Source organism: Leiobunum rupestre, chromosome 5 (assembly GCF_980474605.1).
Source record: "Leiobunum rupestre chromosome 5, qqLeiRupe1.1.hap1, whole genome shotgun sequence".
NCBI classification, from domain to species: domain Eukaryota; kingdom Metazoa; phylum Arthropoda; class Arachnida; order Opiliones; family Sclerosomatidae; genus Leiobunum; species Leiobunum rupestre.
This window is the reverse complement of record NC_143388.1, coordinates 21152382-21176849: the sequence shown is the minus strand read 5'-3', so window position 1 is coordinate 21176849 and position 24468 is coordinate 21152382. Positions and strand designations below refer to the sequence as shown.

The following is a 24468-nucleotide window of genomic DNA, read 5'->3' as shown; positions in this document are numbered from 1 at the left end:
AATAAACATTTTCATAAAGCAAAAAATATTACATTCTATTCTTAGCTTGTAGGCCGAGAACTGGAAACAAATGATTTTAGAATTTATTTCTATGCTGAAAACGTCAAACCAAATTGCAGTATATTACGAAATATTTTCTGTAAATTTTTATTCTGGAACTTGGGTAATTACATTTCCGTTCGAATTTCGTCTACCTTTCCAATCAAATAAAAATATATATCAAGGAAACGGTGCGTGATCTAAAAATTTTGACCTTTCACAACCTTTTTCGTTTTCAGCTTCGTTAGGACACGAAGTTTATTTATATGGTTATGTGTGTGAAGTTTCTTTTCAATAGGTGGGGGTAGTTTCTGAGAAACAGCGTTACAGACATAACGCCATTTGAGTCGCTAGTGAAGGAGCTACGCTCCAACAATGAAATTGAATCTTCGGTAAATTTCCAAACACACTGTACAACTGCCAAAACAACTTCATTACAACATGTTCTAACTCACCCTGTAAATAAATTACGAAGCACATTTTATTCATCCTATACATTAACTACGAGTAATAGTTTAATCAACCAGTACACTAACTTAAAACAACACAACAATGTACGAAAAGAATGCCTATAACAAAGCGCACTCTAAACCACTCATTTATTATTTTATGGATGTAATACTTATTTGTTACTTTTGGAAATACGACGTTTTCCGCAAAATAGTGTCATACTTATTTGTTACTTTTGGCCATACGACGTTTTCCGTAAAATAGTATCACACTTATTTGCGACTTTTGGTCATACGTTGAAAGTGTCACCCTTATATGTTAGTATATGTACATGAAACCAAGACAAAGAAATCCATATAGGATTGTGTGTAAAACCTGTAAGTGGAACCTAGGAGCAACAAACACAACACCCCACACAAGGAGAACGCAACCCGTTAAAAGTCGTGGATTTTCTTGTGTACGTTTTTCATTGGCTAGACGCTTTAGCGCCTGCTGCCGTCGGAAGGGAAAAATTCGAAAATTGTCTTTCAACCCCCCCCCGAAAAACGTTCAACGTAAACGCTCGTGACGCTCGTCCAATGAAATTCGTACACAACCCTTCGTTGGCGTGTTTAAAGGCTAGCTGCGTTCTCCTTGTGTTTGTTGCTCCTAGGTGGAACGAATCTATTCCATTGTGTAGTTTACAAGCCTTCCTCCAGAAGGCGAAAGAGCATTCGTTCTTATTTGAACGAAATAAAATATCTTGAAAACACCGTTCTCTGTTACATACCTTTAGAACGCTATTGTTCATTTTTGAACAGACTGTTCTAAGTTGAACATCTTCAGAACGACTTTTTTAACAGTATACTCAACTTTACTATTCATTAAATTTTAACTAATTTTTGAGAACTCAAATAGATTTTTCTAAATTTGATCTAACTCTAGTTTGTAAGCCTTATTGTAGAAATTCATGTTAACGCTTGACATAGCTCATGCTACGATATTTAAATAAAGTAAGCATTGCATAGCTAGGCCAACGAAGGCCGTTAGTCAACCTATACGGTACAAGTGGCAACAGCTGTAAGAAAACGATTATTGAAAACCAAGAGACAATTCCGATGGAAAGCTCATTGATCACTAAGTAGGGTAACAGAAGAATCGGCTCAAACCCTGAGAAATAAAATCGTATTAAACGTCGCGGAAGAAAAGACTTTCCAACGGAAGGTTGAAAAGGAGGGTAGATCCACGGTGACATTTAAAAGAGCTGAGTTAAAGATTTTTAGTAGTACTAACGATGTAGGTAATCACTACCACTACTACTTCCTTTAGGAGATCAGACAGAAAAGCCAACCGAAAAGCCTGGGCTCTTCAGTAATATGGGACAAAGACCTTTGAACGTAGGACAGAAAATTCCTCGGTGGATCAAAATCCTTAAGCCTGTATCAAAGGATCGGAAAAGCAAGTTTTTTAATTTTAGCAGAGCCAAAGTGTCGAAGCCAATACCAACGACCCAAAGGGCCACGAAGCTGAGAGGTGAGATCAGGCTCGGGTTCTTCTATAGTAGGAAAACTTCGAGGAATTTCTGATTACCAAGGTAGGTTTGTCAAAGAGACCATGCCACGCGTCACACCTCAGACCGAAAGACTTAGAGAAGTATACGTTCAGATTGTCGGCAAATTACAATAACCCGACGCGTGCGGCACTGCGGGACAAGCCCTTCCGGAAATCGAGCCTTAAGCGTAAAAGAGCGAGGAGCCGTTTAAGGACAAGGGACTTGTTGATGCTAAATCAGAAGAAGGCATAAGTCTAAAGCCACGCAGTTTGCTAATGAACCCCCGAAGGAAGCCGAAACGATTGGGTAAACGGAAAAGATATTCATGATCTATACAATCGAAGGTGTTTCTAATACGATCTTATCGATCGCGAGGTTCTCATTGCTCCTGTTAGCTAGAAAAATTGGGTCTCTGAAGACTAGCAGAGTTTGAAAAATCGATCTTCCCTCGCCGGTCAGACGTCTATCTGGGATGAGCTACGCTGTGAATGATTAATATCAGGCGGACAATTGATATTTTTGCGAAGATTTTATAATCACAGTATAAGTTTTGCTATGGATTTCGAATAACGGCCATTCAGAAAGTCCTCAAAACAACCGAAATAAAATTCCAAGTAAAATATCTCAAAAGGTGGGACAAAATTCAATTCAAAGTTCATGGCGGCCCAGTGTCTTCAGCCGGGCCTGAGCGAGAGTCGGTGGTCTGAAAGATTAAAGTCTCGTCAGCGGGCGAGGGAGAGTAGAGTGACCGCTAAAACTCTGACGCTAAGTCATGGATTTCATCAGGCTCAGTTGGCCTTACCTTCCCGGTTGAAAAAGGCCTTTGATGGTGGTGTGAGTTTTCAACTTAGCGGTTCCTTAACTAACGGTGTTCCATCGAAGAATAAAAAAATAATAATAATCAGCTAGGCTAATACCCAAGGCACCACCTTAGGCCTAAGTCATCATGCGACTTTTGAAGCCCTTAATTCAGGTGGCCGGGTTACAATGCGTAGGAGGGTGGTGGCAAGCCCTGCATGCCACGAGATCGAGCCAACAGCTCCCTACACTAACTATTACCCTTAACCTAGACAAGTTTTTATGGAAGGGGAAACCGAAGAACTCGGGGGGAAAACCCCATAAACCAGTGGGGAGAGAACTTGCAAACTCAACGCAGAAGGAGTTGTTCCGAGTTTTCACCCAGTGCCACAAGCTGGGATCGAACCCGGCTCCTCTTGCTGCGAGGCGAAAGTGCTAACCACTCCGCCACCATTCTTTTCTTAATTATTGATATTGTAAAATCAGTATCTTGGAAGTGTTTGTTACGTACTCTTGAGTGTTCAGACAGTTGGAATGATAGAACCTCTTCCCCTTTTTTTTGTCGCAGTGCTTTTTTTTAGGAACAGTGTGGTAACTTGGGGTTTCAGATGTACCTTCATTTTCATGTTTTGATTTAGATTTATTGCTGGAACCATTTTTAATGATGCAAGAAAGAAGCATCGCGATTCTTTATAGGATGACTAGTGCCCGCTTGGCTGCAGATGTTATTTGTTATTAGATAGGTTAAGCAACCAAGCGAAAACGTACAGGTGGAACTTGTACGATTGTATAGAAGTACCTTTGTGTGTACACTGTACAGCCTGCACCTTCTTCTACGCGTTTTCTTGGCATTTTCTGGTGCTGGCTTAAAGTCTCTATTACCAAGCCCTATGAAAAATTAGTTTGTGAATAAATATACGCAGCATTTTTTAGTGAATAGACTTAAACTAATGTGTAATACAACGATAAGAACGTTGAACTTGCTATATTTAATTTAAAAATATAAGAAATATTATAATAACCTTAAAATAAATTATTTTAACCAGTGGCTCTAAACTCGCAAATAACCTCCGCCATTACCGATTCGCGACTTCTCAATAGGTTTTTACACACAATCCTAAGGATTTGTGTGTATTAGTCTCACGTACAGTGTAGCCGTTGCCGCCGATGCCGCCGTGTCGCGCATATCTCTTCAACGGTTCGAGCTAGAAAAGTCAATGATATCTCGTTCGAATGTACATATACATCGCCATTGATAGTTAAAGTTTTCAAATCGGAGCCCTAGAAGTTGGGCATTTGCCCAATTTACTATTTTCGGTGGTTTCGCTTTGTGTGGTAGATATTTTATTTAAAATTAAGTCCGATAACGTTAAAAAAATATTATTGGATAGGTTAGAATTCAGCGGACCTACAACTTCGGTTATATCAGTTAATATTACATTTAAGTATAGTTATCCCCGAGGGGCTAACCACTCTTAAATAGTCTGTACATCGGATTACGCTGAGATTAGCACTGCCAAAGGCAGGGACTTCAAAGATTACGCGTAATCCGATTAGTACAGTCAAAGGTACGGCTCTGTACACCGATTACGCGGAGTGATCAGCCCCTCGGTTATCCCAATTTTCGTGGTTTATATTTTCGCCTAAAAATCTACATACAGTTCCTTAATTTAAGTCCGATTTTCACGATAGTTATATTTTTGAATAGCTGTGGTTTACATATAACCTAGAGATGCAAATACGTTCCTTAATTTTAATTCTAAGTAAGGTTTTTGGGCAGCGTATACGGAGCCCCGCAATTTCCAACATTGTAAATCCGCGTGTTTATAGAGGTCTACGCGCCCGTTTCCCTCTGGCGTTTTTCAAGTCCGTTCAGAATAGGCCGCGCTTTCAACGTATGACCAGAAGTAACAATTAAGTATGACACTGATCTACCTAGTCTTCGGCGTATGACCAGAAGTAATAAGTGTGACACTCAACGTAACAAATACGTGTGAGCAGAAGTAAAAAATAAGTATGAAACTGATCGAACTAGTCTTTGTCGTATAACCAGAAGAAATAAGTGTGACACTCAACGGCTGACTAGTAGTAACAAATAAGTGTGATCAGAAGTAAAAAATAAGAGTGACACTGATCGAAGGAATCTTCGATGCTTTCAAAGTATGACTAGAAGTAACAAATAAGTGTAAATATGTATATATGCGTGACCGTGGATATATTTTGGTTGTGATACCGACGTTGCAGGTTGCTGTGAATAGTTCAAACAAACTTAACCGCGAACATAACACATAAGAAGGATTGTATGTATTCTGACCGTCGTACGTCTTGTTTATGACGTCAGTACGAAAATTATCCTCTAAAGAGGGACCTCTCACGAGGACTTTCGTCAAATTGAAAATGTCGGGAGTAACAATTTCTCGTTTACTTGTACCTGGATCATCTAGTATACCTATGGTGTTAATTGAAAGAGAGATTGAGTGGTAACTTAATTGTAAATACGTGTTCATCTATCTACAGACTCGAACGTGCTTCTATCTGGCACCAGTCCTTGAGAAAACTGTTCCTAGTACAATCTTCGAGCTTCTAAACCATTTCCTCGAGGCGATTCGTACAGCAAATGTATATCGGGATATTCATTATTAAAAATGTTTACCATATTAATCGCAGCTGTTATTATAGTTTATTAATTTTCCTAAACAACACGCTATTTTGTACTTACCTGTGCATTCGGAGAAGCTACACAAAATTTCTTAATGAAATTGATTTGAAATTTTCTTATTCGCTCTGTAGCTCCACCGATTAGAAAAATTTAAATTAATTCCTTTAGGAAATTGTCGGCATTTTTAATTTTGATAATTAAAAATATTCGTGATGACAGAAGTTTCTTTTTAACTTTATTTGGAACAGTATCAATACTTCCAAATAGCTAGTATCCCTTGCCAGACATATCTTACTTCTAAAAGACAATAATTAACTTTTGCCACTTGTCATTAAATTTATCGCTTCCAGGTAAAAAAAACTGATCAATTTATGATAGCAATTTGGTTCCGGGAAGAATAAAGTTCGCCAGATTTAAGGCTGTGTACGGGTTCTTTGGGTAGTTTTTGACACCCCTTTTATCTGAAACGAAGGACTTTAGGATCCATCTTCGTGAGACATTGTTTACTCATTGGAACCCATGCAATACGCACCTAAATGTTTGACATAACATCTTGTAGGTAATATATTATATGAAAACATTGATTTAATTTCGCAATTCATTTATTGAAAAATACAGTATTTCATTGTTATCTCTTCATTTGTTTGGCTTTAATCCTGAAAAAAAAAACCTCCAAATTAGGAAGCAGGAGAACTAAAATAATTGAGAAACGGACCTTTTAATAAACTAAATTTTAGGGATATTTTTCTGATTGTTTAACGGAAAATAACTTTTAAACGCCTTTCTTGACTAAAAGGAGAACTGCCACCACCCTAAAATTGGTTAAAAATCATTTAAATGGATAGAGGACGTCCGAAAATGGTTATACAAAAAATTTCATGTCAATATTGCCAGTATTTGATTTATTATAAACAACCAAATTACGTGTTTTAACCCTCCCCCCCCCCCCCGACTGGAGAATCTCAGAACCGCTTGGTTGAACCTACCCGCAGCGCCATCTCGTGAACAAAATATTTTTTCCCCGGTTTTATCGTTTTTCGGTCGGAACTGTCGTCCGCTACGACATTCTCCTTGGCTTTTTAACCTAGTTATATTGGTAGATTGTAGTTAATCGTGTTTTTAATACGCCTTACACGCCGCCCTTTCTCAAATTTTTGTCGCTTCATTCTTTTGGCGCTGCACGTAGGTTCAACCGCGATTACTGAAATTTTTGAAGCCGTTTGATGTAGGTTGCGGAAAAAGTAGCGTAACTTTTTAAATACTTTTCTAATAGCTATAAAATTTCAGGGACATAATTATTAATATATTTTCTATCTTTATTTAAAAAAACCTCGTAAATTTTGGTTTTGGTGACAGTTCTCCTTTAAAGTAATATTACGCAAGTTTTCCCAAACTGAAATCAATCGGATAAAATGTTAAATTTGAAGGCAAAGATTTGTTTTTTTTTTAATTCATTAACTACATTTTCCGCCTCACTCAATCACGAAAAGGGTTTAGAAAGAACATGGAGCAGAATCTTTGAAATATCCTGTATATAATTTATATAGAAATTTAGTCATTTATCTCAAAAATGGAATATTATTTTCTTTAAGTTGTAATAAAATATTATATTGCTGTAGAAGAATTAATATTTCTTACCAGTAAATGCCGAAGTACTTTCTTGGTAGGCACCGCTTCATCTATAGCATGCAGAGTTATCTTTACAATGGCTTGCACGACTGATATTCAAGCGTAAAGATTAAAAAAAAATGTTTTGTTATATTTTATATAATTGAAATATTCTAGAATGATAAGCTTCAAATAAAAGGTATATTCTCTAAACAAAGGTAAGTTTGAACTTGCACACTTCTAAACAGTCTTTTAATTAATAAATTTTTCGTCCACCAAATAAGTAAATTAAAAAACAACTAAAAGTCATTCAAACATTTCTCTGAAAAAAATCGATAACACACATTCCAACAAATAATATAAATCGTTTCCTTTAAAGAGTTTCCCTTTAAAGGGCTTCTAAAATAATTTGATTGGTCGTATCTACTATCATGGGCTACCTGAATTTCAGGCAAAAAAATCCAATTATTCCGTGGCCCTTTAACTAGTTATGATCAGCCAGTCGAAAACCAACACTTTTTAAAACCCATTTCAAGCCTAACTTTTACTAAGCGAATTCCACCCTAGACTGGTAAAAATATACTCGAGATTCAACCAAATGTACATTTCTGTGATAGTCTAAGAAATTTAATATCCATTATCTCTAGATTCATTGCGGAGCTACAATTAAACGGGCTACAATTTCTAGAATTCATAGTTCAGCAATAAATCTAGAGATGGAGTGACATTTGCAACTGCCAGGACGGCGTAGGATCGGGATTTATGGAACAAAAAAAGTTAGAAAGTTTGTCATATATTGTCGGTACATGCAAATGATTAAATGAATCCCTGTCATACTTACTTAGTTCTAGTTTCTTTAAAAGATCTAAAAAATAATAATAGTATAACTGACCTATACGTTTCAAACAAGCAAACATACACCTTGAAGGGGAAAACGTTTTAAAAATGTAAACTGGGATGTTTATGAACTACAAAACGTTTCAATTTCGTTTTTTCATGTTCGATTAAAATTTGATAACTCTACAAAAAAAATTTGTATTGATACCACATACTCTGAAGAGTATCGCCATCGGTCGGTGATTTGCTATACATTTCTGTTTTGCCACAATATATATATCTACTAATTATTTTGTTTTGTTTTTTATTAAATTAAATTCAACATCAATTGAGCAAGCTAATTAAGCAGTAAAAATTACCTACAATTTTTTCTTTCCTCAAATTACCATTATTTACCTTTCTTTATTATTATTTATTTTAATTGACCATTATTTACGTTTATTAAAGATTATTTACCTTTCTACCATTATTTTCCTTTTATACCATTATTTTCCTTTTATACCATTATTTATCATTTTCCCATTAATTTCCTTTTTACCGGTATTTACCTTTTTTACCGTTATTTACCTTTCTTAACCATTATTTAATTAAAATAAATGTAAAAAATTCCAATTTTACAATAAAACGTTGAAAATAAACTTAGTTCTACCTCTACGACACCTAACTGTTTAAACATTACTTATGTTAATATTATTTTTACAATTTTGCTAAGTTTTAAACTAATTTCATCGTGTACTTATAGAAGCAATGTAGTTTTTCTTGTTTAAGCAAGGTTCAAGAAAATATACTGCGTATTAACAAACAACCTTTCGGCCATTTATAGCGCAAAACAAAGCCTATTCTATAATAATAACTTGGATGTTAATTATCTGTTCTTACCTTTATGTTTCTTCCCATCCAGTTCTCTCACTTGGTCCGTCCACTCTAAAGAAAGCATACGATTTCAAAAAATAGTTTCTACTTATTGAAGCTAAATCTGATAATGGAAAATTAAAAAGTAATTGCAATTCAATTACGGTTTTAACACGCAATTTCCTCGGGCATTAAAAGCGCGTGTAGACGCCACCGTGTTGTAAGTAATGCTTGAAAGTGATACATCAATCGATAGGAAATTAAATATCCTCAATATCCCGATAATAATTTGGAACATGGTAGTTGTTCGTTGGTCCATTTTAATAATGTTCTTAATTTTTGTCTTCAAATCTACGCATATTTCTTAAATTAAATTCGTTTAATTAAAAATTTTAGATTTGGTCTGCCTTCAAAATAAATAAATTTTAAATGTGGTTTTTCACCAATTCGCGGGACCTTTCTGGCAGCGGATGAGCTATTTTGAATTAAGTGTCAATTGAATATTACGACACGGGCCATCTACCTCCAAATATTTAAACTCTGACCTTCAAAAATGCAATGAAGCAATTTATAAATCAAGTTGAACCTTCGCTATAAATGAATCAATTTGGGTTCTAAGTGTTAGAAATAGGCACGGGCTGCCCTTACGACAGGTAGGAATAAAACTCAAAATTAATGACTATTTTTCTCATAACATAGGATTATAACTAAATTTGATATCTTTTATTTAATTATTTAGTGAACAAATGTTTAGAAGGTTTCATTATGTTAATTAAAATTTTAAAAAAAATCTTTGATGTACAATAAAAAGTTTTATTTAAAACCACTACGGCCGGTATCCCCCTGTAGACGACCGTAGAGGTTTAAAATAAATCTATTTTTATTGTTCAATAAATAAATAATACATGAAGGTTATATTCCCTTTAATAATCCATATTAAAAGCACTCACCTCCTGAAGGACGTGGTGCAGGAGCGAGCAATGTGTTGATAGGAATTTTACCTTTAAAAGAAACAATTAGAAACTCCTTTTAAGAATAGTAACAGTGTGACCATGGACCAATTAGCTAGCTTCGCTAAAGGATGTGTCTTAAGCCCGAGATCCATACATGTACATTGAATTTGCGTTGGTTTTTGCATGGAGGAAGAAAGCACTTCTGGAGAGGTAAATACGATACCTCTAGCACAGGCCGATTGTTCGAAGTACGGCACGAAAATCCGCTAGAAGCGCCAGCCGTTACGCCTGGTTCGTAGGCTTTTAGCGCCTCCTAATTTAGGACAGCCATTACGTAGTTTTTATAAAGTTATAGTTATTCCGTTCATCGATAGGTGGAGACACTCTACTAGGCACAAAGGCCAATTGAGCAACTGTTCACTAGCCTTCTTCAAGGAGGATAGGAAGGGAGGCGAAGTAGGAGGGATGAACGCGCCAGCATCCTTGTAAGAAGCTTAGCGCACGCTCGGGGGGGAAATTTCGGAAAAATGGCGTCAAGATTGCGGCCGCACCGCTACGTGTTGCCGCCATTTTTCCGAAATTTTCCCGCCGAGCGTGCGCTAAGCTTCTTACAAGGATGCTGGCGCGTTCATCCCTCCTACTTCGCCTCCCTTCCTATCCTCCTTGCCTCTCCAGGATAGTAGTTCTTCCTCCATGATATAAGCATTCACATCCAGAGTTGGACAAAACTTGGAGTGAATTTTGGCGAGTGGTATAACCCCACACTTTTCTCACTCCACTCTCTAATAAAAAAACTCTTCTTGTAAGAGTGGAGTTTTCGCTTTTTCGTCACTCGCCGAGTGAGCTCGCGCGAAAAGAGTGAAGCTAGTCAAGGACTCAAGGTCAGCTTTTTCACTCTTATCGATTTTCAAGGCTATTAAAAGAAGGCGGGAAATTTGAATTTATATTTAATTTAATGACTTTACTGGAGAGCGTGGTGCCCTCTATAAGCTATAGAAGGTTAAAATATGCTTTTGGCACCGAATTCAAATTTTCCGCCAAGAATACGAGTGAAATTGGTGACCTTGACAAATCTCACTCTTTCGGGAAGAGTGCACTCGGCGAGTGACCAAAAGCGAGAGTGAGAAAGAGGGAAGATTTTTAATTAGTTCAACTCTTGAGTGAGAGTGAAACTCTAAATATCACTAGCGATTTTGCCCATGTCTGTAATCACATCGAGCTCAGGAATAATCTCTGAATTAAACTTTGTTATCTAGCTTGTGCTAATACACTAATTAAAGGAAAACAAGACAAAGATTTAATAAGCTATAAAATGGTTTCTACCAAACCTGAACTTTCTCGAAAGTCCTTGGTTAACAAAGTTAATATATCGAAACTTTAAAGCATCGCAAACCTTTTGTTTAAATTATAATATTGTCGAATCTGATTACCATCGAAATTAACAATACTTCCATTTTCAGAAAATTCTAGTAAGCACCAAATACATTCGAGGATATAAAACTTGGAGTTTAGAATTTCTTTGTAAATTTTTATCTTATTCAGATTCGATAATATTAAAGTTTTTATATTCATCTATTTTTACTTATTATTTACTTTTATTTTCTTACTTTAATTAAAACTAATTAATAAATTTATTAAAAGAACTCAGATATATGCGTAATAAAAATCGACAAACTTAGTCCTACCTCTACGACACCTAACTATTTAAACACCACTTATGTTAATATTTTTTTAAACTAATACCATCGTGTACTTATAGAAGCAATGTAGTTTTTCTGGTTGAAGCAAAGTTCAAGAAACTATACTGCCTAATTAACAAACAACCTTTCGGCCATTTTTAGCGCAAAACAAAGCGTATTCTTAAATAATAAGTTGTATGTTAATTATCAGTTCTTACCAGTACGTTTCTTCTCATCCAGTTCTCTCACTTGGTCCCTCCACTCTAAAGAAAGCGTACGATTTCAAAAAATAGATTCCACTTATTATTAATTATATTTCAAAATTACTTTCTTACTTTGAAAATTAAAATCAGAACCAACGTCTGAACCTCCGGAAAATTCTTGAAAAAAAAATTGCAATGTTAATAAACAAATGTCAGTCTAATTATTGGCTTGTTTACAAAATTCTGTGGTATTCTCGCCTACATATTACCATGGACTAATTAACAATTAATTAGTCCATGATATTACTGCCACTTCCGTTGCAATATTAGTTGTGTTGAAACTGTTTATGGCAAAATGCCAATAGACTCTTAAACGCGCATCCCCAATCGACCGCCATTACCTTACAGTCTACGGGGAGGGCGATGAATAAGCCGGTTTTGGGGGATGAAATTTCTGCGGTAGAGCGCTTGCTCGTCGGTTGCCTGTACGATAATGGCGGCGCCCAGTAAACGTTTCTAAAAAGAGTGTATAAGGCTAGCTCGCTGGGATTTCAAATATTTGGACTTCATAATATTCCCTCTATTTTTATGGGAAATTGAAATAAACCTTTTGGGTTTCTTGAGTTTATATCCAAAATCTTAATAAAAGGTTTCTTCTTACTTGGTCTTGTTAGACGAATCTTTAACTTAAATAACGAAATTTTGATAATGTTATTAAATTTCAAACGGTTCAAATTATCGTCGCAGTACAAAACGCTAATAATTATCGAAACGTAAGAACATTATTCGATTTATATGTTCATTTATATATTTTAGACAATTAAATATATTAACGATGTACTTTAAAAAGTAAGTCGTTTTCAATTTTAAGAGATATCGATTATGTATTTATTTATAATTAGGAAAATCGATTATGTTGAGACGATCAGGGGCATTATCTTCTAAATTAATTACCACCATCATGTGCTGGGGGAAATAATGACGTCATTGTGTGAGCGGGGTGGGCTTAATTACGTAAGTCTTAGGGGACCAATGAGATACAGGACTGATATGACTTTTTGAGGGGGGGCTTACTCCAGGGAGCACTAAACCCCTGGAGAGGTCCTGTAGGGTAGAAGCTATCGGCCGGGATAGTTCTATAATTTCCCCCAAATTCTTTCCCCCCTCCTTGTTTTCAGGGACGTAGGTGGAAACTGCGCATGTGCCGCAGAATATTTAAGACGAACGAGGCTTACGGAAATCTTTTTAAACGGTGTGCTCCCTGACGGTGGCAAGTTTAAAAATGTTTTTTTCATAGAAAATGCTGTTTTAAGGAATGTGAAAGTAATTCTAGATACGAGAGTGAACGTTTCATAAGTGGTATTAAATTTGTGCCTTTTCCTAAACCGAAAAGATATCTAGAAAAGTGTCAAAATGGATTAACCCTTTACCCTTTTAACGGAACTACAATGATGACGTTACAAGCATGCGCATTTAGGATTTCCGTCCCTATACCAGAAAAACGGGGGAAGAGAATTTGGGGATGCAAGAGGTAACTTCCTATCGCCGGTTTCACAGCAATTCTACCCAACAGGACCTCTCCAGGGGTTTAGTGCTCCCTGCTTACTATTCGAGCATGAGGAGCATTGCAAACAGCTTACTCAATTTTATAGTTGGAATTTCAACCAAATACAATAATTTTCCCAAGTTCTCCCGGACCTTTCCCGTTTATTTTCCCTCACATTTTTAAGTCAGATATTCCCGTGGTAACCCTGATAAATAAGGTGATTAAAATTCCAGTATTTCGATTAACTGAAATTCAAATTTTGCCCGTTAGTAAATTACTACACCGTCGTTTGAATTTCACTAGTTCCACACGGAAATATGGTTGACGAAACAAACGATTAGTAGGATCTGCTAAACTTTATCTACGATCTTTCAAACCAAGGCACGGCTCTTCAAATTCACATCGTATTATATAATCAAGGAGTCGCCACTTACTAGAACGTTGGTCTTCATTTTGTGCTCTTTGAAGTCTGACCTGCCCTAAAGTTTAAAAAAATTTTTAATAACCTAATTATTTTTTTATTCAGCATAAGTTTTGGTTTCCTTACAACTATGTTTGTGTTTTCTTACACCTCGGGACGATTCTGAAATAAAACAATATTTTATTTAAATTTACCAAACGACCATTACATATCATGAAAGCAAATGGTTTATTCATATACACCCACGAATATAGATCGTGCTATACTCTTTCATGGTATCACTAAATCTGGCTGGCACGGGACCAATTTCTTTCCATAAGGAGACTTTATCAACTTTATCGTTCTACCGTGGCGGCATCTGTCTCTAGTGGTGGCAACTATATTGCAATTGAATTTTTTCGCGAATCTGATGCGAAATTGAAATGTATGATTTCTCGTAACAAACAAACCTTTGAAGTTGTTTAAAAATAATTTTATTTTTCTCAACACGATCCTTTTTAACTCAAGTTACGGTGAGTTAGCTAATAATTATTTATTTTTATCCATATAACTTTACAAAATATAGATGGCGCTACCACCTAATTATAAAGATGAATTTCGTACAGTCTTATCAGAACAGGTCCCGCGTAACCATGGCAACCAAAATCGTAATTGTAATTCTAGCAGTATTATTCCCAATTCAATGGGCAGGACTTGACGCTTCACTCCCGGCATTGCCACTATTACGTAGCGGAAAAAAAAACTCGTTCACGGGAAAAGCGACTCTCCAATTGGCCATTGATCTATGTACGGTGTATATTCATGGGTGCGTATGAAACAATTACATTAAGTGGTACTACTATAAGGAAATCTTAAAAGGACTCCAATGAAATTTACTATCTGTAATATTAGTGTTCGGCAGTCGATTAATTTTTATCCATGAATAAAATAAGCTCGGCTATATTTAAATAATATTTATTTAAATAACCAATAGTTGAATAAAAATTGTAAAATGTTGAAATAATCAAAAGTGAATAAGCCTTTTATTTAAATAAAACAAACAATTATTTAAATAAATACCACTTTTATTCAAATAAATGCTTGGTTGCGTAAAAAACATAATTAAATAAGTTAAAATGATATTCTTTTTACCAACGTTTTTTAAATAAATCGGAAAATTTGTGGATAATTCAGAACACTATGTAATATGACTTGAAAATGGCTCGTTATTCTATTGAAAGATATTCGCTTTAGAAACGCTGTTATCTTTAGAGTATTTTACTTATTATCTATAGAAATCATATAGATTGAATCTATTCTAAATTTCCCTAACACTATAGAACCCCGTAAGCTATCTATAGCGCTGTAAGGAGTCTTTAGAACTGCTGTAGAATGGTTAAATGTTAATTTATTAGTTTAGTAAATTTTTGTTATAATTTTTACGATCACCGAGTCTGTCTGTGGGTCTGTCCGTCTGTCTGGCCTGCGAACGCGTACGCATTTTCGGGGCAAAGTTTAATCACAGCGTTCGCAGTTTCTTGGAATTAAGGGAAAGCTTTTTCCAAAAGAGCCCTCTATTTGACATTGGGGGTAGTATAAGTATTTTTCAATTTGCGTTAGTATCGAGCGGGATTCGAACCCGAGACCTCCTGCACGACAGGTGAGTGCTCTACCCTAGAACCACGGATATATGATACAATTCACAGAAAATTAGAAACTCTTCCGATGAGAGGTATATCTTGGCTTGCCAACTTGTTTTATACAATATCAACATTAATTGAAAATATAAAATGTATTTTAACTCGTCAAAATGATTGTTCATATCAAAATGTTGGCGGGGTCAATTTTATTAGATACCTCTAGAACTAAGAGAGGCATTGCCCTACACTATGGGTTGGTTCCTACAGCCCTGGCAGGGATTAAAAAAGATATTTTAAAGCTACGAATCTTCCATTTAGCATTTTTACCAAATGAACCTATAATTTTAGGCTATATAGACAAAAAGGTTTAGGATTTAGTTATATCATAGGTAAAAATTTAGCCAAAGATTCCAACAGTAGACCAGTTTCACCCTTTTGAGACTCATCCGTACTACGTAGGAATTCTGGATTTTTCGGAAGTCTGCCGATATCGCTAAATTTAATGTAGAGCCATGGTGGAGATTACTAGTATTTAGTTATCCTTCATTTATTTGATTTGAAAAAATGAAACAATTTAATTACCTGCGCCGCCAATAAGAACAATCGCCAACAAAGCCAACTAGAAAACGCAAATTTTTATAATTTGAATTAACTTTTTTTTAAAGGAACAAAAACCAAAATGCTTACCGAAATTCGCATCATGACGACTTTTTGACAAACTTTACCAACAAAAAGGATGATGTGTCAATAGGATCTTTTGGTTTTATTCTCCTAATTTCTAAGCGCCAATAAATTTAAATAATTTGAAACAATGTGAAAGGAAATTACTTATTTTTACTTAGAAATAAATTAAAATTTTAAGGTTTTTATACGTGGCTGAAATGCGAATAACGTTTTAATTTATTTAATGGCGTGCGATTGTTCAAATTAAATTAAAACTCTAAAATTAATATTTGGCTGGAGAATAGTAACATAACTAATCGTTTGGAATCTCAATAGCCCACTGACAGATAAAATAATTTAATTTTAATATTTAATATTCGACTACTAACAATCGCTCAGTGTAATAAAAAGGAATGATGTATATCATATTGAACGGAAAAGAACCCACGCGTTTGCACCTGATCTGGAAATTAAGCGGATCCCACGCTGTCATGGCAGCCGCGAACGTGGCTCCACTCCTAGATTTATTGCTAAGCTATGAGACAGCAAAGCATGATAGATTCTACAAACAGTCGTCTGCTTAATAATGTTTCATCAACGAATATAGAGATGGCGGTATTATGCAAAATGTCTTCTACTAATAGGGGAAATCTTAGTATATTTTTGAAGCCTATTTATTATCGTTTAATTTTGAGATTGTCAATAGCCTTACCCTCCACAACGCAAAATAAATGTAGACGAAGAGAAGTGATCCAAAAGTCCCAGCATCGATTCTTGTGAAATTTTTATCATTCACTCTGGTACCGAAATATGCGCAGAGTTACACCTTGATTATTAAAAAATATATATCTAAGAAATAATTAGCTGAACGGGCGAGGGTTATTAATAGAGTTGCGGTAATAGATTTTCGTGGTAGGCTAATTGATATTTTTTAAGATTGTGGGTAGATTTTGGTTTAATGTTATGTAAAGTAGTTTGGCAAGATCTGTCTACCAATGTGCCATTTGGAGCTACAGTTGAGAACTCGTGGTAGTTCGCCGAGACAGTAAAATTTATATAATTAACATTTTGGGCTTCCTCGTGGTCGGGAAGTCGAAGTTTATATGTGCAATACAGCGGAATGTAGGCCATCGGAAAACGAGCAAATGGTCTCATCCCTCTCTTCGCCAAACCGATACAAAATCTTATCTTCTTAATGGTATCAAAAACGTCTTTATGGTTTAATCAGTGTCTCCTCAATTCACGAACAGAGTACTGACGTGTCTTGCATCAGTACAAGTCCTACTTGCAACTTCAACATAACAATTTACAAATAGGCATTTTCAAAAGGATAAATTCCAAGAAATCGTGTCTTCCAATAAACGATTACTATACCTCGAATTTTCCCAATTATTTCGAATGCAAGTTCAAATGTCGTAGCATATTTAATGAAAAAGTGGTTTAAAAATTACTTTTCCCCGTTTCCCGCGAAAATTCTCATGTTTCGCCCAAATCAAAAATTTGATTACAATAGAAAATCATTTAAAATAAAAATGCAATTTTTTTAATCACTCTACCTTTTATAGATTTTGAGAAAAAATAATTAAGTGTAAAAATCGCAACGGCTGAAGACTTTTCAAACAGAGTTACATATTTTATAAAGTGGTAAGCCCTTCGGTCTGATCATCTTTTACGCGAAAGTATTCTTGTAAAGCGTAGGTTTTTTAGGAATAAAAATGAGTTTACATGGGAATGATGTGTTAGGCCTATTCTAAGAAAATGTTCAGTTCGGTAAACCTATTTGAGTTCAGCGTAACGTAATAATCTATTTTTTTAATTTAAAATAATTTAACACAAGGGCACGTTAGTTTTCAAAAATGGAGGAAGAAATATTGGATTGGCCTAAGCCTCAGGTTCTATAAGTATAACTTTATGAAAAAATAACTGTTACTTCAGGGAAATTGAATATTTAATCTAATTAAAATATTTTGAAGCTATCGGACAGTAGTCCTTCGTCAGTCGCTACATACATTCTGATTGCAAACACTTTCAGAAAACAATATTGTTTTTTCATTTAACAATATTAATTTTTATTTATTTAACAATATTAATTTTTATTTATTTAACAATACTAATTTTTATTTATTTAACAATATACATTTTTATTTATTTAACAGTATTAATTTTTAATTATTTAACAATATCAATTTTTATTTATTAAACAATATTATTTTTTATTTATTTAACAATACTAATTTTTATTTATTTAACAATATAATTTTTTATTTATTTAACAGTATTAATTTTTAATTATTTAACAATATTAATTTTTATTTATTAAACAATATTATTTTTTAATTATTTAACAATATTAATTTTTATTTATTTCAAAATATTAATTTTTATTTATTTAACAATATATTTTTTTATTTATTTAACAGTATTAATTTTTATTTATTTAACAGTATTAATTTTTATTTATTAAACAATATTAATTTTTATTTACTTAACAATATTAATTTTTATTTATTTAAAAATATTAATTTTTATTTATTTAACAATATATTTTTTTATTTATTTAACAATATTAATTTTTATTCATTTAACAATATTAATTTTTATTTTTTAAACAATATTAATTTTTATTTATTTAACAACATTAATTTTTATTTATTTAACAATATTAATTTTTATTTATTGAAAAATATTAATTTTTATTTATTTGAAAATATTAATTTTTATTTATTTAAAAATATCAATTTTTATTCATTTAACAATATTAATTTTTATTTAGTTAGCAATATTAATTTTTATTTAGTTAGCAATATTAATTTTTATTTAGTTAGCAATATTAATTTTTATTTATTTAACAATATTATTTTTTATTTATTGAAAAATATTAATTCTTATTTATTTAAAAATATCAATTTTTATTTATTGAACAATATTAATTTTTATTTATTTAACAATATTAATTTTTATTTATTTAACAATATTAATTTTTATTTATTTAAAAATATTAATTTTTATTTATTTAAAAATATTAATTTTTATTTAGTTAGCAATATTAATTTTTATTTTTTTTAAAATATTAATTTTTATTTAGTTAGCAATATTAATTTTTATTTATTTAAAAATATCAATTTTTGTTTATTGAAAAATATTAATTTTTATTTATTTGAAAATATTAATTTTTATTTATTTAAAAATATCAATTTTTATTCATTTAACAATATTAATTTTTATTTAGTTAGCAATATTAATTTTTATTTAGTTAGCAATATTAATTTTTATTTAGTTAGCAATATTAATTTTTATTTATTTAACAATATTATTTTTTATTTATTGAAAAATATTAATTCTTATTTATTTAAAAATATCAATTTTTATTTATTGAACAATATTAATTTTTATTTATTTAACAATATTAATTTTTATTTATTTAACAATATTAATTTTTATTTATTTAAAAATATCAATTTTTATTTATTTAAAAATATCAATTTTTATTTATTTAACAATATTAATTTTTATTTATTTAAAAATATTAATTTTTATTTATTTAAAAATATTAATTTTTATTTAGTTAGCAATATTAATTTTTATTTTTTTAAAAATATTAATTTTTATTTAGTTAGCAATATTAATTTTTATTTATTTAAAAATATCAATTTTTGTTTATTTAAAAATATCAATTTTTATTTATTTAACAATATTAATTTTTATTTAGTAAACAATATTAATTTTTATTTATTTAACAATATTATTTTTTTATTTATTTAACAATATTAATTTTTATTTATTTAGCCATATTAATTTTTATTCATTTAATAATATTAATTTTTATTTATTTAACAATATTAATTTTTATTTATTTAAAAATATTAATTTTTATTTATTTAAAAATATCAATTTTTATTTATTGAACAATATTAATTTTTATTTATTTAACAATATTAATTTTTATTTATTTAACAATATTAATTTTTATTTATTTAAAAATATCAATTTTTATTTATTTAAAAATATCAATTTTTATTTATTTAACAATAGTAATTTTAATTTATTTAAAAATATTAATTTTTATTTATTTAGAAATATTAATTTTTATTTATTAAACAATATTAATTTTTATTTATTTAACAATATTATTTTTTATTTATTTAACAATATTAATTTTTATTTATTTAAAAATATCAATTTTTATTTATTTAAAAATATCAATTTTTATTTCTTTAACAATATTAATTTTTATTTATTTAAAAATATTAATTTTTATTTATTTAAAAATATTAATTTTTATTTATTGAAAAATATCAATTTTTATTTATTTAAAAATATCAATTTTTATTTATTTAACAATATTAATTTTTATTTAGTAAACAATATTAATTTTTATTTATTTAACAATATTATTTTTTTATTTATTTAACAATATTAATTTTTATTTATTTAGCCATATTAATTTTTAGTCATTTAACAATATTAATTTTTATTTATTTAACAATATTAATTTTTATTTATTTAAAAATATTAATTTTTATTTATTTAAAAATATCAATTTTTATTTATTGAACAATATTAATTTTTATTTATTTAACAATATTAATTTTTATTTATTTAACAATATTAATTTTTATTTATTTAAAAATATCAATTTTTATTTATTTAAAAATATCAATTTTTATTTATTTAACAATATTAATTTTAATTTATTTAAAAATATTAATTTTTATTTATTTAGAAATATTAATTTTTATTTATTAAACAATATTAATTTTTATTTATTTAACAATATTATTTTTTATTTATTTAACAATATTAATTTTTATTTATTTAGCCATATTAATTTTTATTCATTTAACAATATTAATTTTTATTTATTTAACAATATTAATTTTTATTCATTTAACAATATTAATTTTTATTCATTCAACAATATTAATTTTTATTTATTTAGCAATATTAATTTTTATTCATTTAACAATAATAATTTTTATTCATTCAACAATATTAATTTTTATTCATTTAACAATATTAATTTTTATTTATTTAACAATATTAATTTTTATTTATTTAAAAATATTAATTTTTATTTATTTAAAAATATCAATTTTTATTTATTTAACAATATTAATTTTAATTTATTTAAAAATATTAATTTTTATTTATTTAGAAATATTAATTTTTATTTATTAAACAATATTAATTTTTATTTATTTAACAATATTATTTTTTATTTATTTAACAATATTAATTTTTATTTATTTAGCCATATTAATTTTTATTCATTTAACAATATTAATTTTTATTTATTTAACAATATTAATTTTTATTCATTTAACAATATTAATTTTTATTCATTCAACAATATTAATTTTTATTTATTTAGCAATATTAATTTTTATTCATTTAACAATAATAATTTTTATTCATTCAACAATATTAATTTTTATTCATTTAACAATATTAATTTTTATTTATTTAACAATATTAATTTTTATTTATTTAAAAATATTAATTTTTATTTATTTAAAAATATCAATTTTTATTTATTTAAAAATATTAATTTTATTTATTTAGCAATATTAATTTTTTTTTTTTTCGGTTTAAGCTTACCTGAAAACAAGCAGGTAAGCATTTATTTCAACAACAAGCCTGATTACAAAAGCTATTCCAAAAAGTTATTGCAAATCCAGGTGCATTATAATTTTGTCACCTTGCAAACAACAGATTCCCGTGTTAACAAATTCATTGAATATCAATGTTTCATCTTTCTTGAAAAATTCAAGTTCAGTGAGTACGCAAAGGTAAAGTTTGTTATTAAAATATGTTTTTAACATTTGTAATGGTTCTAAATTTTTTTCGTTCATACAAACGTGATAAGTATAATACAGGGCTTATTTACATATATTAATTAAAATTGAAGTTACTTTAAAAAATGGGATTTTGTCTGTTTTGTACAACCAATACATTTTGTTTTTGAATTTAAAATCTGGATTAAAAGTTTGTATACATTTTTCTATTTCTTGTAAAAACACTTGAGTTGTAGTACAATTAAAAAATATATGGAGTAAATCACCAGTGGAGCTTTCGCAAAGGGGGCACTCTTTACTAACACCAAATAATTTTTCAGCTAGGACAGGTGTGGTTATATTGCCCATCACAATACGCCATAACACATTATTTTCTCTAGAGAAAAAGCATGAATACCAAATAGGAGTTAAACGGTAGGTTAGGTTTTCTGTTGAATAAAAGTTTTTTTGGATTCTGTTTTTTAAATTATCAGGGCTAGGTAAGATAATTGATTTAACAAATTCTTTGGTGCACTTTTCAATAGAGACTACATTTTCATTTACTTTTAGTTCCATTTCAAAATTTACAGTACCTGTTTGTTTATCACTCTCGTTGCTCAATTTTAAATGTTCATTAATTAGTTCCACTAATTTTTTAAATTGATTGGTTAAGGACCGTTCTGTAGGGGCCCTTAAGCCTTTATTTAAGAATGGGTTTTGAAAAGTCATTTGCTCTTTATTAAAAATATCGGCGATAAATCGGTATCCCAGTGTTTTCCACTTGGGATGGTAAAATTGTAGGTCATAAAATGGATTGTAAAGAATGGGCAGTTTTAAAATTATATCGATTTCCGTTGGTTTTTTTAAACGTATAGGGCAAGTGTGCCAAAAGGTAAAGAGGTCGTAGTAGTATTTTGACAAAGTTTTCGAATTTTAGCTCTATGTTTTTCATTCCGAGTACTTCGTAACTGAAATTGTAAATGTTCGTTTGCTTAAGATAATGATTTACAAAATCAGATTCAACTGGGTGACACTTCCCGTCAAGTAGCCGTTGAAGTTTAGAGTAAGCGTAGGCTTTCCACTGGTTTGATAACGTTTGTAACCCGAATCCACCTAAAGATGGCGGGTACGTAGTGCTTTCCGAGTTAAGCCAATGTTTTTCATTTAACCAAATTAAGTTTATGCAGTTCGCGAAAACCATTTCAGATAGTTGTAAAGGCAAATGTAAAATCGGTAAAATGTAATAAAACTTAGTTAAAATAATATTGCACAGCTGAGCCCTGGACTTGTACGATAGATTTCGCGCTACATTTGACGCGTTGGTTAAAGACCCAACGACCTCTTCTCTTACCGTTTCTGCATGGTCAGCTAGAAAATCATTGTTGGTTTTGAATCGAATACCCAGAATTTTTATTTCTTCATGACTTCAAATGACATCGATGGGGTTGTCGTTCCTATTCCGCCATCCTCCGAGCCACAGACCGTTGCTTTTTTGTAAATTGAAACGCGCGTTGCTTACGGCGCTGTATCTCGAGCATTCATCGGTTAAAACTTGAAATCCTATTTCTTCGGTGATAAACGGATTTACGTCATCCGCGAACGAGATGACTGTTAAGGGACGATGGATAAAGGGTAGGTTTATAGAATATTCCGCTAGGTTTTTCCTCAGATGACATAAGAAAGGTTCTATAGAAAGATTAAAAAGGAAGCTCGAGAGCGGATCGCCCTGACGGATTCCTTTGGCCACCCGAAATTTTGCTGATAATGTGTTTTGAATTTTTATTCTAGCTTCAGCGGTAGAATATACCGCGATGACGTAATTGGTAATAATTTTTCCAAGCCCGACGTGATTTAAAATGCTGAACAGGTAGGTATGCTTGACTCGGTCGAAAGCCTTAGCTTGGTCTAGAGAAATTATGGCTAAATTTTCGCTGGAATTGAAAGAGTAATGGTTGATTGTGTCTCTTATAATATTCAAGTTGGAATGAATGCTGCGTCCAGGGACGCTCGAAGTTTGGTCGCAGAGAACAATTTTCCCAATTTTGGTACGTATTCTATTGGCGATTACTTTGCTTAAAATTTTAAAATCCGTGTTTAAAAGCGATATCGGTCTCCAATTTGCTAGAAGCTTTGGGTCGCCGTGTTTGTATATAAGAGTAATAATCGCGACGCTAAACGAACTCGGTAGATTGTGTAAATTTAAAATAGAAATAAAAACGTAAAAAAGCACATCTCCAATAAGAGACCAAAAGTGGGAGTAGAATTCATTGGTAAGACCGTCCTTCCCTGGCGACTTTTTCCTTGGAAGACTCGGAATTACTTGGTTTACTTCGAGTTTCGTTAGCGAGCTACTACATTCCTTCGTATCCTCCTCACTGAGCTTGGGAAGTATATTTAAATATTCCTGACAATCAGTAGTCTCTTCGTCAGCGAAAAAATTGGAATAGTAGTCTACTATTTCTTTAAAAAGTTCTCCCTTGCTAGACGTTTCACTTCCGTCTGCTTTTTTTATACTTGAAATACTGTTTACAGCTTTATTCATTTCCTCTCTCAATAATTCTTTAGATGGGTATTTCATCGCGACCGCGTTGTCAATCTTGATCCTGGTAATAATACCATCTACTTTTTTATTTTCTAATTCCTCGAGCTTTTTTAATAATTCAGTTTTTTCCTTTTCAGCTAAATTGGGTTCGTTTATTAATTTTTTCGAAATTTGCTTGGTCTCGTTTAATATATTTGTTCTTGAGTGGTAAGTATACTCTTTGGTAATACACTTAATTTTGTATTTTGTTTTCTCCCACCAGGTAGATGGGTCTCGCTCGAGTTGCCTAGAATC

The 24468-nt window shown here is 31.1% G+C and overlaps 1 protein-coding gene across 1 annotated transcript; it reads right to left on the bottom strand.

Moving 5' to 3' along the window:
• Positions 1–6061: 6061 nt before the first annotated feature.
• LOC149943784 (uncharacterized) lies at positions 6062–15986 on the bottom strand. The gene is made up of 11 exons (XM_090175309.1): positions 15883–15986; positions 15778–15814; positions 13703–13738; positions 13590–13634; positions 11742–11786; positions 11625–11669; positions 9725–9775; positions 8802–8846; positions 7927–7950; positions 7116–7195; positions 6062–6133 (listed from the first exon to the last, which is right to left on the bottom strand). Exons 1-11 carry the CDS (start codon positions 15895–15897, stop codon positions 6128–6130), a joined length of 429 nt encoding a protein of 142 aa, XP_090031435.1. The 5' UTR covers positions 15898–15986; the 3' UTR covers positions 6062–6127.
• Positions 15987–24468: the final 8482 nt, after the last annotated feature.

What these genes read in the sequence shown, in the direction of transcription:
- LOC149943784 (XM_090175309.1), bottom strand. An exon ending in AAATGAAGACCAACGTTCTA is followed by an intron (nt 11,787 to 13,589) that starts GTAAGTGGCGAC and finishes TTTTTTTTCAAG; the next exon opens with AATTTTCCGGAGGTTCAGAC. An exon ending in TTCTGATTTTAATTTTCAAA is followed by an intron (nt 11,670 to 11,741) that starts GTAAGAAAGTAA and finishes CGCTTTCTTTAG; the next exon opens with AGTGGAGGGACCAAGTGAGA.